The 12,683-nt window shown below is 58.1% G+C and overlaps 1 protein-coding gene across 1 annotated transcript; it reads left to right on the plus strand.

The window, feature by feature from the left end:
* The first annotated feature begins 15 nt into the window (after positions 1-15).
* THOP1 (thimet oligopeptidase 1) lies at positions 16-10,669 on the plus strand. Its single transcript, XM_054650418.2, has 13 exons — positions 16-296; positions 594-797; positions 3,794-3,942; positions 4,362-4,469; positions 5,238-5,340; positions 5,430-5,590; positions 6,367-6,502; positions 6,586-6,952; positions 7,199-7,400; positions 7,487-7,673; positions 7,895-8,023; positions 8,243-8,379; positions 8,477-10,669. The coding sequence occupies exons 1-13, from the start codon at positions 281-283 to the stop codon at positions 8,630-8,632; spliced, it is 2,055 nt and encodes a 684-aa protein (XP_054506393.2). The 5' UTR covers positions 16-280; the 3' UTR covers positions 8,633-10,669.
* The last annotated feature ends 2,014 nt before the right edge of the window (positions 10,670-12,683 follow it).

A 12,683-nucleotide genomic window follows, 5' to 3' on the forward strand; every position in this document is an offset into this window, starting at 1 on the left:
GCGGGCGGGACCCGGGGATGCTCCGCGCCCGCCCCGCGCCCGCCCCGGGGCCGCTCCCGGCCGGTTCTGAGGGTCGCGGCGGGGATGAGCCGCCCCCGCTGCCCGGTCCCGGTGCGGTGCGGTGCGGGCGGGAGCGGCCCGGTCCTCCAGGCTCCCAGCATGCCCCGCTCTCCCGCCCGCCTCTCCGGTCGGGGCACATGCTCGGTGCGTGGGGCCGGCCCGGTTTCCTCCCGGCCTCGATAGCAGCGCGGGGCTTCCCGGCACCCCCGGCACCGCCGACATGGCCCCCCCGACAGGTACCGGCGGGATGGGGGGCGCGGGGACACCGGGGAGAGCGATGGGGCGGCGGCGGCGGGACCGGACCGGGAGCGGTCCCTCAAGCCGGCCGGGGTCTCCTGTGCCGCCAGGTCACCTCTGTCCCCCGCTCGGCCTTGTCCCCGAGCAGGGACAGCCTTGGCAGGGACACCCGGCCGGGCACGGGGTCGGGTTTCGGTGAAGCATTTCTCAGCACCGGGAGGGCGAGGAGCTCCCGGGAGATGATCCCACCGCCAATCCCGGGCGCTGGGGCCCTCCCTGGAATTCTGTGCCTGCAGGGAATGTCGTGGACAGCCAGGCCCCGCGTCCCTTGGCCAGCCAGCTGCGCTGGGACCTGACGGCCGAGCAGATCGAGGCCATGGCGGCCGAGCTGACCGAGAGCACCAAGCTCGTGTACGACCGCGTGGGAGCCCAGGAGCGCGGCGAGGTCTCCTACGAGAACACGCTCAAGGCTTTGGCCGACGTGGAGGTGGAATACACAGGTGGGGACGCTGTTCCTGCTGGCAGGGATGGGATGGATCCCGGGATGTGGCGTTGAGATTCTCTGGACAGACAGACAGGATTCTCTCTCTCTCAGGTTTTTGCTGGAGTGCTGTTCTTGGAGCTTCTGCAGGGGATGGCAGCAGGGAATGTTCTCCCTGTTTTCCTCCATGGAATTGCATCAGGACAGGGTGTGGTGGCTTTTGGGGAAGCGTCTGTAGGAGGGGATTGTCCCACTTTGAGCTTTAAAGGAGACAGGGAACGCTGCTGCCATCAGGAATCATGGAATTCCTCAAGCTGGAAGGGAGCATTGAGCCCTGCACAGGACTCCCCAAACCTCCTGTGCTGCCACAGAATTCCTGTGGATTTTGGGAGGATTGTGGTGGGAATCCAGCAGGTGGATGTGGTGGGCAGCAGGGAAAGGACCAAAGGGAGCAGGAGCTGCTGCCATCAGGAATGATGGAATTCTGGAGTTGGAAAGGGAGCATTGAGCTCTGCACAAAACTCCCCAAACCTCCTGGGGTGCCACAGCTGGGGCAGAGCTTTTGGGGGCTCACAGACACAGAATTCCTGTGGATTTTAGGAGGTTTTGGTGGGAATCCAGCGTGTGGATGTGCTGGGCAGCAGGGAATGTGCCATCCCTGCCATCAGGAATCATGGAATTCCTCAAGCTTGGAGGGAGAAGCTGGAGAAGCACAGAGATCAAAACAATTCTTATTTGCTGCTCCTGTGTTTTGGAACACATGGAATGTGTTGAATTATTTACCTGAAAGAATTTGATTCTAGTGTGAGTGTTTTGTTTTCTTAACCAGTCTCTACAAGCTGTGTCCTGACAGGAGACAGCCACGAGATTTCGAGTGTTTGTACGGTTTCAGTTTAGAGTAGTGCAATACAGTATAAAATAATTACAATAAAGTTATTAATTAGCCTTCTGATATCATACAGTCAGGGGGGTTGCCTGATTTTACAATAGTGGGAGGCTCTGAGCTTGCCCAGAGCAGCTCTGGCTGCCCCCTGGAAGGGTCCAAGGCCAGGTTGGAGCCCCCTGGGGCAGTGGGAGATGTCCCTGCCCACAGCAGGGCTGAGCTTTGAGGTCACTTCCAAACCCTCCCACAATAATTAAGATTTTTGGATTTTTTTTTTAGCTCTGTGCTGTCACCTGCTTTTCTCTCCCTGTGGCTGCCAGCAGAATGTTGGTTTTATTCCCAGTTAATGTTTATACAGCAAGGAACCAGCACAAAGAACAGATTTGGAAAAGCAAATTAACCCAAGGGCAGCCCTTTGGCAGCAGGAGCAGCTGATTCCCCAAGGCTGTCCTGGCTTTCATGTGCCACCAGTGGGAACAGAAGCAGAAAAGATCCAAGAAACTCTCACCTCCTTCCTCAGTTTTCCCTGGGGCAGTGGGCAAATGTCTCTCTATGTGCCTTGTTTCCTGCTGGGATTTTTTGGGAGAGTAAATCCCACTGGGATTTTTGGGAGAGTAAATCCTGCTGGGATTTTTTTGGGAGAATAAATCCTGCTGGGATTTTTGGGAGAGTAAATTCTGCTGGGATTTTTGGGAGAGTAAATCCTGCTGGTATTTTTGGGGATAGTAAATCCCACTGGGATTTTTTGGGAGAATAAATCCTGCTGGGATTTTTTGGGAGAATAAATCCCACTGGGATTTTTGGGAGAATAAATCCCACTGGGATTTTTGGGAGAATAAATCCCACTGGTATTTTTTGGGAGAATAAATCCCACTGGGATTTTTTGGGAGAGTCAATCCTGCTGGGATTTTTTGGGATAGTGAATCCCACTGGGATTTTTTGGGGGAGTGCCACAACGTGATGGCACCAAAACTGTGCAGTTTTGGTGGTTAATTTGCAGCAGGCTGACAATTCAGGTGGCCCCTCCTTGTGACACCTGGGCTGCTGCCTGTGCTTGAGCTGCCCCACCTGTCTGGGGCAGGGAGCAGCCTCATCTTCCTCCTCTCCCCGTTCTTTTTTTCCTAAAATAATTGGGAAAAAAAAAATAATTCCTCTTGCTCAGCAGGAGGAATGTTCAGCTCAGCAGGGCTGTCAGCACTTCCCTGGCTGAGCTGCCTGTTCAGCTTCTCCTGGGGAGGGAATGCAGGTGCCTGGAGAGCACCTGGAGTGCTGTTCTTGGAGCTTCTGCAGGGATGGCAGCAGGGAATGTTCTCCCTGTTTTCCTCCATGGAATTGCATCAGGACAGGGCACACCTGGGGCGTGGTGGCTTTTGGGGAAGTGTCTGTAGGAGGGGATTGTCCCGCTTTGAGCTTTAGAGGAGACAGGGAATGCTGCTGCCAACAGGAATCATGGAATTCCTGGAGCTGGAAAGGGAGCATCGAGCCCTGCACAGGACTCCCCAAACCTCCTGTGCTGCCACAGAATTCCTGTGGATTTTGGGAGGATTGTGGTGGGAATCCAGCGTGTGGATGTGGTGGGCAGCAGGGAAAGGACCAAAGGGAGCAGGAGCTGCTGCCATCAGGAATGATGGAATTCTGGAGTTGGAAAGGGAGCATTGAGCCCTGCACAAAACTCCCCAAATCTCCTGTGCTGCCACAGCTGGGGCAGAGCTTTTAGGGGCTCACAGACACAGAATTCTCCTGGATTTAAGGAGGATTTTGGTGGGAATCCAGCGTGTGGATGTGCTGGGCAGCAGGGAATGTGCCATCCCTGCCATCAGGAATGATGGAATTCCTCAAGCTGGAAAGGAGCATCAAGCCCTGCACAGAACTCCCCAAACCTCCTGGGATGTCAGAGCTGTTGGGGGCTCACAGGCACAGAATTCCTGTGGATTTTGGGAGGATTTTGGTGGGAATCCAGCAGGTGGATGTGCTGGGCAGCAGGGAAAGGACCAAAGGCCGCAGGAGCCTCATCCCACCTCTCCCCTGCTGTGTGTGTGTGAGGGGAGGGAAAGGCTCTGGGGCTGCCAGCCTGGCTGTGGGTGTGCCCTGGGATGTTGGTCCATCATCCCTGTCCCCTTTTGTCCCCCCAGTCCGTAGGAACATGCTGGACTTCCCCCAGCACGTGTCCCCCTGCAAGGCCATCCGCGCCGCCAGCACCGAGGCCGACAAGAAGCTCTCGGAGTTTGATGTGGAGATGAGCATGAGGCAGGACGTGTACCAGAGGATTGTGTGGCTCCAGGTCTGTCCCCTTGCCGGCTGGAACCCCCTGGAATTCCAGCAAATCCTTTTCCTTGGTCCCAGAGCTGAGGTGGGAGGGATGCAGGGGCGGGGAGGGAGCGCGGTGGGGTCATGGCAGAGTGGCCCGGGTGCAGTGAGGGATGGGGAATTTGGGATTGAGGGCTCTGCCCCCGCTCAGAGCCTTGATCTCCCCTTTGTTGGTAAATCCAACCCACCTCAGTGGTGATGCCCCCAAAAGTGGCCCCCAAAATGCTGCCATGGCACAGAGGTGATGTGTTTAAAGCAATCTGTGAGGAGCCCCTGCCCCGAGGTGACACAGGAACCTCTGCACCAAGTCAGAGCCTTCCCTGGGGCTCTCCCACTGGGAAGCAGCTTCCTGCAGCTCCCTGAGGAGGAGGAGGGATTTTTGTTCTTTTCCAGGAGAAAGCAGAGAGTGCTTCCCTGAAGCCTGAGGCAAAGAGGTACCTGGAGAGGCTGATCAAGCTGGGGAAAAGGAATGGGCTCCACCTCCCCGAGGAGACACAGGAGGTGAGAGCACAGAATCCCAGGATGGTTTGGGCTGAAGGGACCTTAAAGCCCATCTTCCACTGTCCCAGGTTGCTCCAAGCTGGCCTTGGACACTTCCAGGGAAGGGGCAGCCACAGCTCCTCTGGGAAATCTGTGCCAGGGCCTCTGCACCTTCACAGGAAGGAATTTTTTCCTAATATCCCATCTAATCCTAATTCCTGTCAGTCTGAATCCATTCCCCCTTGCTGTGGCAGGGCTCAGGGCAGGGTGTGAGGCTCAGGTTTGGGTTTTGTCCCCAATTCAGGTGATTTTGGGTGGTGTCTCCAGCTCCCCCCTTTTTCCTTTCCGTTTAAAGGGTGATGTTAACAAAGTGGGAGTTGAGGAATTCCTGGGGAGGTGAAATTGGGGAATTATCACCAAATCCCCACGTGCCAAGGGCTGGAGTCGGGCTGAGCTGCTCAGGGGCCTCCGTCTCTTACCATGCACCAGCAGAGGAGCTCAAAACTGGGTTAAAACCAGAAGAAAATGGGAAAATAAGGAGAGGGGAGGTTGTTAGTGCAGCACCTGCAGCTCCTGAGGCAGCAGGGAACAGGCAGGACCTTGCTGAGGTGGCTGAGCCCTGCCAGGTGTAACCCCAGGGAGCCTTTCTGGGCTGCTGGCTCACCATCATTAATTGTTCACCATCATTAATTGGGCTGGCTCAGTGCTGGGCAGCTCAGCAGGGTGGGAACAGCCTGAGTGCCCCCAACCCCCAGCTCTGACTTCTCTCTGATTTTCTGCGTTTTGAAGAAAATCAAAGCCATCAAGAAGAAGCTGAGCGTGCTGTGCATCGACTTCAACAAGAACCTCAACGAGGACACCACCTTCCTGCCCTTCTCCAGGGAGGAGCTGGGTATGGAATGCTCTGCTGGCGGGGCCCTGAGTGACCCCAGAGAATTCCTGCAGAGTCCTGGGCTCAGCCCCTGCCTGCTCTTTTCCCAGGGGGGCTCCCTGAGGATTTCCTGAACTCCCTGGAGAAGACAGAGGACGGGAAGCTGAAGGTCACCCTCAAGTACCCACACTACTTCCCCCTGCTGAAGAAGTGCTACGTGCCCGAGACCAGGAGGAAGGTGGAAGAAATGTTCAACTCCAGGTGCAAAGAGGTCGGTGGGACTGACCAGGGCACCCAGGGAATGATCTGTGTTTCTTTCCACACTGCTTCCCTTCTCCCCTGTGGGTGTTACTATGATATTTTATGAAAAAATCCCTTTGCCAGGGTTTTTTCATAAAATATGAAAATTCTTCTCCTGGGAAGCTTCAGCTTCTCTGTTTTGCTGCTTTAGAATGTGATTTAGAGAATTGTTTGTTAAGCATGTAAATTGTTTTAATTTAATGACCAATCACAGCCAGCTGTGTCAGACTCTGAGTCTGTCACGGGGTTTTATTATAATTTTTTTTCTAACTTTCTGATAGATTCTTTCTCTTTCTTTAGTATAGTTTTAGTATATGATTTTATAATATAATGCCATACGATGCATTACAATACAATATAATAAATAGAATTAATACAATACATTACAATATTATGCAATATATTACAATATAATACAACATAATATAATATAATACAACATAATATAATGCAATACAATATAATATAATACAATACAATATAATATAATACGATACAATATAATATATTACAATACAACATAATATAATACAACATAATACAATACAATATAATGTATTACAATACAATATAATATATTACAATATAATCCAATGTAATACAATATAATACAACATAATACAGTATAATATAATAAAAATAATAATAAATCAGCCTTCTGAGAACTTGGAATCAAATTCTCATCTCTCACCTTGTCCTGGGGACCCACAGCAACACCACATGTGTACTTTACTCTCTGCCTTGCAGGAGAACTGCCTGATCCTGAAGGAGCTGGTGGACCTGAGGGCTCAGAAGGCCAATCTGCTGGGCTTCAGCACCCACGCTGACTTTGTGCTGGAGATGAACATGGCCAAGAGCAGCCGGACGGTGGCCACGTTCCTGGGTACGTCCTGGGGCCGAGCAGGGACATCCTGGGCAGGCTGTGCTGCTCTGATCCCTGGTCCCAGCCCTGCCTGCCTTCCCCAGATGAGCTGGCCCAGAAGCTGAAGCCCCTGGGGGAGAAGGAGCGGGCTGTGATCCTGGACCTGAAGAAGAAGGAGTGCGAGAAGCGCGGGCTGGAGTTTGACAACCGCATCAACGCCTGGGACATGCGCTACTACATGAACCAGGTGGAGGAGACCAAGTACAGCGTGGACCAGAACCTGCTCAAGGAGTATTTCCCCATGCAGGTGGTCACCACGGGCCTCCTGGCCATCTACCAGGAGCTGCTGGGCCTCACCTTCCACCTGGAGGAGAAGGCTCAGGTGTGGCACGAGGACGTGCAGCTCTACACGGTGAAGGACGCGTCCTCCGGGGAGACCATCGGGAAGTTCTACCTGGACCTGTACCCACGGTGAGACCTGGGGAGAGGGGAAATGTGGGAGCAGGAGGAGCAGAGCCTGAGGAGGAGGAGGAGGAGGAGGAGGAGGAGATTCCTGCTCCCAAAGCTGTGTGGAGTGGAGAGAGCGCCGTGTGCTGGGCTGTCACCAAGGGGGTCAGCAGGGGCGGTCACTTGGGGCTCCTCTGAGGACCACACTGGGGGAGGCCGTGGCTGTGTGTGGCTTTTGGAAGGATCCCTGAGCCTCCTGTCCCTCCCCAGGGAAGGGAAGTACGGCCATGCTGCCTGCTTTGGCCTCCAGCCCGGCTGCCTCTTGCCGGACTCCAGCCGCCAAATCTCGGTGGCCGCCATGGTGGCCAATTTCACCAAGCCCACGCCGGACGCCCCTTCCCTGCTGCAGCACGACGAGGTGGAGACCTATTTCCATGAATTTGGGCACGTCATGCACCAGCTGTGCTCTCAGGTGAGGCCTCCCTGCGCTGGCACAGCTTGGGGCTTTTCCCCCCATCCCGTTTTCCCGTGGAATTCTGAGCTGGCCGTGTCCCCCAGGCGGAGTTTGCCATGTTCAGCGGGACACACGTGGAGAGGGACTTCGTGGAGGCCCCGTCGCAGATGTTGGAGAACTGGGTGTGGGAGAAGGAGCCTCTGCTGCGCATGTCCAGGCACTACAAGACAGGGAGCCCCATCCCCGATGAGCTGCTGGAGAAACTCATTAAATCCCGGCAGGCAAACACAGGTGGGAGGGACTGGATGTCCCCTGGGGACACTCAGTGACCTGGCTGGGGGACAAAAAAGGCTTTTCCTTGCTCGCCATGGTGCTTGGGGGGTTTTGAGGGGATGGGGGGAAGGAGCCCATACGTGTGGCATGTGAAAGGGACAGAGATGCCACCAGCCTCAGTGACATTCCTGCAGGCAGCATTCCTGCCTCAGTTTCCCTCCTCCTCCTTTTGGGAACAGGGCTCTTCAACCTGCGCCAGATCGTCCTGGCCAAGGTGGACCAGGCACTGCACACCCAGACCAAGGCTGACCCCGTGGAGGTGTTTGCCCAGCTCTGTGAAGAGGTGCTGGGTGTCCCTGCCACCCCAGGTACGCCGTGCCACCCTCCTGTCCCTCTTGCCCTGTAACAGCTCAGCAAGTTCCTCCCGTGTGAGGGACAATTTCTGCTGGCTCTGGGAAAAGCAGGGCTGGAAAAGCCTGGAAAGTTCCTCCCTTTGTCCCCTGGGTTTTGTGTGAACAGCTGGGACAGCACTGGAGGGTTTTTTTTTTCCATGGGGGGGTCCTTTTTGACCCCTTTTGTCCCCTCAGGTACAAACATGCCAGCCACCTTTGGCCACCTGGCTGGGGGCTATGATGCCCAGTACTACGGCTACCTCTGGAGCGAGGTATTCTCCATGGACATGTTCCACACCCGCTTCAAGCAGGAGGGAATCATGAACTGCAAGGTAGGAGCAGGGCTCTGTGTGTGTGCCCAGGCTGTGGGAGCCAGGCTGGGTGTGCCAGCCCTGCCCTGTGTGCGTGTGTGTGTGTGTGTGCCCACAGGTGGGCATGGATTACAGGAAGTGCATCCTTCATCCTGGTGGCTCCGTGGATGCTTCGGACATGCTGAAGAGGTTCCTGGGCAGGGAGCCCAAGCAGGACGCCTTCCTGGCCAGCAAGGGACTGAAGGTGGAGAGCAGCTCGGTGCCTTCAGCCTGAGAGGTGCTGCTGGGCCCTGGCAGGGGGGGAAGCTCCTGCCCACGCACCTGCCCTCGCCTGGTTCCTGTCACCAAACACCCCCTGCCTGGAGCTGCCCCTCTGAGCCCCTCCTGGGCTTTGGGACGGGGCTCTGTGGTGACACAGAGGTGACCTGCCCTTGTCACCACAGGGTTGTGGGTCACCCTCACCAATTGGCTGAACTTTGAACCTGGTTTCTGCACAAGGGTGAGTTTTGGCCTCGTTTGGAGCCAGGGAGGAGGGGGAGAGGAGTTCCCAAACTTGAATCTTTGTTTTTAAATTCCTTCTCTTTTAAGAAGCCTCGTTGTTGTTGTTGTTGCCACCTTGGCTTGGTTTGTGACACAGTTGTCACCAGGGCAGGGACAGTCCTGCTCTCCCCATCTTTGGGCAGCTCTTGGCTGTGCAGTAAAGATGGGGAGATCCCAGAGCTCAAAACCCACAGGGAATTAACTGGAACATCCTGCCCTGAACCCCTCAGGGACCTTCCTGCCTGGCAGGGGGACAGAGGTGGCCAGTGCAGATGTTCCAGAACAGGAGCTTTGGGGACCTCTGTGGCCTCTGTGTCCCAGGGCCATCTCAGGGTCATCCTGGGGCCACCCCAGGCCAGCCAGGGGCTCAGGCTGTGGCAGCTGAGGGTGTTGCTGTTGCTGTCAGCTCCTGGGACAGGGCAGGGTTTTGTTTATGACTGAAAACACCCGAGCTGACAGCTTCAAACAACACAAATGCCGGGATAAAAATATCCCCTGGGCTCTGTGCCAGGCCTTGAGCTGCCGGCCACGGGAGGGGCAGCGGCCAGCCCGGGCTGTGCCACCTGCCCCAGGCTGTCCCCAGTGTGTGCCCCAAGCCAGCCCGGGCTGTGCCACCTGCCCCAGGCTGTCCCCAGCGTGCCCCAAGCCAGCCCGGGCTGTGCCCCCTGCCCCAGGCTGTCCCCAGCGTGCCCCAAGCCAGCCCGGGCTGTGCCACCTGCCCCAGGCTGTCCCCAGTGTGCCCCAAGCCAGCCCGGGCTGTGCCACCTGCCCCAGGCTGTCCCCAGCGTGCCCCAAGCCAGCCCGGGCTGTGCCACCTGCCCCAGGCTGTCCCCAGTGTGCCCCAGGACCCTGTGTGGCACAGGGTGTTGTGGCACAAGGGTCCTGACCCCTGTCTGGGGCGGCTTCCTTGGGGGCTGAGGAGCTTCAGGGGGAGCTGGGATTTGTGTCCCACCCCTTCCAGCCTCGGGTGCATTGTGTGAGGCCATTTCAGGGCCGTGGGATCCATCCCTGCCTCTCTGCCGTAGTTTGGGGACACGAGTGACAGCTGAGTGCCCCAGCTCACTGCCACCACCCCAGCACTGCAGGCTGTTCCCTGTCCTTTGTCACCAGCGCGGCTCTGGCGCTGGGACGAGGCTCCCCCCCAGTGCAGACACAGTCGTTGCTGTCACCTCTGTCCCCCAGGCCCCGCTGGTGACACGGGAAGGTCGGTGACGCCCCCTGGGCGGGTCTGGAAGCGGCTCCTTGGTGCTTGCTGGGGCCACCTCGAGCATCTTGTCCTTGTCCCCTCCCCTCTGTGTTTTAGGCACGGCCTCCGCGCCGCCCCTGGGTGTTTTTAGTGTCCTGTTTTACTGAGCTTTTCAGCGTTTTCTCTGACTCCTCTCTCAGAGGGAGAGAGAAGTGAAGCTGAACAGGGAAACCACGCACTTTCCTCCCTCTGTCCCCTCTCCAGTGTCCCCACTGCCCCATGGGGGTGACCTGGCACCTCTCCAGCCCCAGCACCAGGACATGGAGCTGCACCTCCCCATCCCCATCCCCATCCCCATCCCAGGCTGGCAGGGAAGAGAGAGCTCCTTTTTATTTTGGAGGTTTGGATTTCGGGGGTTGTTTTTTTTTCCTGTTAACAGTTTTAAAGGGCAAACTGGTGTGTGTGTGTGTGTGTGTGTGCGTGTGTGTGTGCGCCGTTCGTACTGGTCACGTCCCACCCCCTGCTTGTTTTCCATGACTGGATTTTAGACGGTTCCCAGCACTAATAAAGGTTTTCCTCCGCGGATTTTCGGGCTCGGGTCCTTTGGGGAGGGGTGACAGGGACACAGCCACACCCCCGCCAGCACCGCAGCCCCTGCAGCATCCAGCAGAGGGGCTCCTGTCCCACGAAGATGGGCACGGAGTGGCAGGCGCGGGGTGGCAGCGTGCGGGGTGTGAAACCCTGGGGAGCGACAGGCGGTGACCCCCGTGTGTCCCTCAGTGTCCCTCAGTGTCCCCGGCGCGGCCCAGCCCCGCACCTGGCTGAGGAAGGGGTGCAGCAGCAGCCGGGCCGGGCCGGGCCGTGCCGCGGGCTCGGGCTGCAGCATGAGGGCGATGAGGGCGCGGGCAGGGCCGGAGAGCCCCGGGGGCAGCGGGTACCGAGCGCTGCGGATGCGCCGGAACAGCTCCGGCCGGTGGCGAGCCTCGAACGGGGCGTGGCCGGTCAGAGCCGCGTACCTGCGGGGGAGCGGCCCCGAGCTCCCTGCCGTGACCCTGGCCTTCCTCCAGCACCCCTCTTCCTCCCTCCAGTGTCCCTGTCATTCCTCTGGCTCCTCTGTCCTCTCTGCAGCCTCTCCATCCTCCCTTCATCACCCTTCTTCCTCCTTTCTGTCCTCCCTACAGTCTCTCCGTCCTCCTTCCTGCTCCCCTGTCCTCCATATCCCCTTATCCCACCCTCCCTTCATGTCCCCTTATCCCACCCTCCCTTCATGTCCCCCTATCCAATCCTCCCTCCATCTCCCCTTGCCCTCTCCATTTCTCCCATCCTCCCTCCATCTCCCCTCGTTTCACCCTCCCTTCATCTCCCCTCATCCCACCATCTCTCCATCTCTCCCATCCTCCCTCCATCTCCCTATATCCCACCCTCCCTCCATCTCCCCTCATCCTCCATCTCCCCTTGCCCTCCCTCCATCTCCCCTCATCCCACCCTCCCTCCATTTCCCCTCATCCTCCATCTCCCCCTCCCTCCCTCCCTCCCTCCCTCCATCTCCCCACACCCTCCTCTCACGTCCCCCCTCCCTCCACTCCCCCCCGCCCTCCACTCCCCCCCGCCCTCCCCATCCCCTCTCACACGGCACACCCCAGTGCCCAGACATCCGCGGGCTCCGCGTGTCCCCTGCGCTCCAGCACCTCCGGGGCCAGGTACCCGGGTGTCCCACAGAGCGCCCTGCGGTGGGGACAGCAGCGGTGACCCCTGGGGACACGGGCAGGGTGAAGCCCCCTCCCCGCAGCGCCCCCAGCCCCGCTCACCCCCAGCGCCGCCCGGGCGGTGCCGCCCGCCGGGCCAGCCCCAGGTCCCCGATCTTCACCCGCATCCTCTCCGTCACCAAGAAGTTACCTGAGGGAGGGAGTGACACGAATTGTGTCACCCTCGGGTCACCCTGGGGTCACCCCCGGGTCCCCCCCAGCCCCACGCACTCGGTTTGAGGTCCCGATGCACGAGGCCGTGGCCGTGCAGGTACCGCAGGGCCGAGAGCAGCTGCCGCAGGTAATAGCGAACCTCGGGCTCCGTCAGGCGGCCCCGCACCCGCAGGATGTCAGCGAGGGACTGCGGACAGAGCGACAGCGGCTGGGACACTGAGGAGGGACTGGGGACACTGAGGAGGGACTGGGGACAGAGCGACAGTGGCTGGGACAATGAGGAGGGACTGGGGACAGAGCGACAGTGGCTGGGGACAGAGCGACAGTGGCTGGGACAATGAGGAGGGACTGGGGACAATGAAAGGGGACAGGGGACGGAGTGACAGGGACTGGGGATGGAGTGACAGGGACAGAGCAAGGGGGGCTTGGGGACAGAGCAAGGCACCAGCAAGCTCTGCTGACGCCCCAGCCTGAGAGGGCTCAGTTTTGGTGTTCAGGGGCTCAGTTTTGGGGTCTAGGGGCTCAGCTTTGGGGTGCAGAATTTCAGGGTTCAAGGGCTCGGTTTCAGGGTTCAAGGGCTCAGTTTCGGGGTTCAGGAGCCCGGTTTCGGGGTGCAGGTCTCACCCCCCGGCTGCAGAGCTCCAGCAGCAGGTAGAGGTGCCCGCGGTCGGCGAAGTGCC

Source organism: Agelaius phoeniceus, chromosome 29 (genome assembly GCF_051311805.1).
Source record: "Agelaius phoeniceus isolate bAgePho1 chromosome 29, bAgePho1.hap1, whole genome shotgun sequence".
In the NCBI taxonomy this organism is placed as follows: domain Eukaryota; kingdom Metazoa; phylum Chordata; class Aves; order Passeriformes; family Icteridae; genus Agelaius; species Agelaius phoeniceus.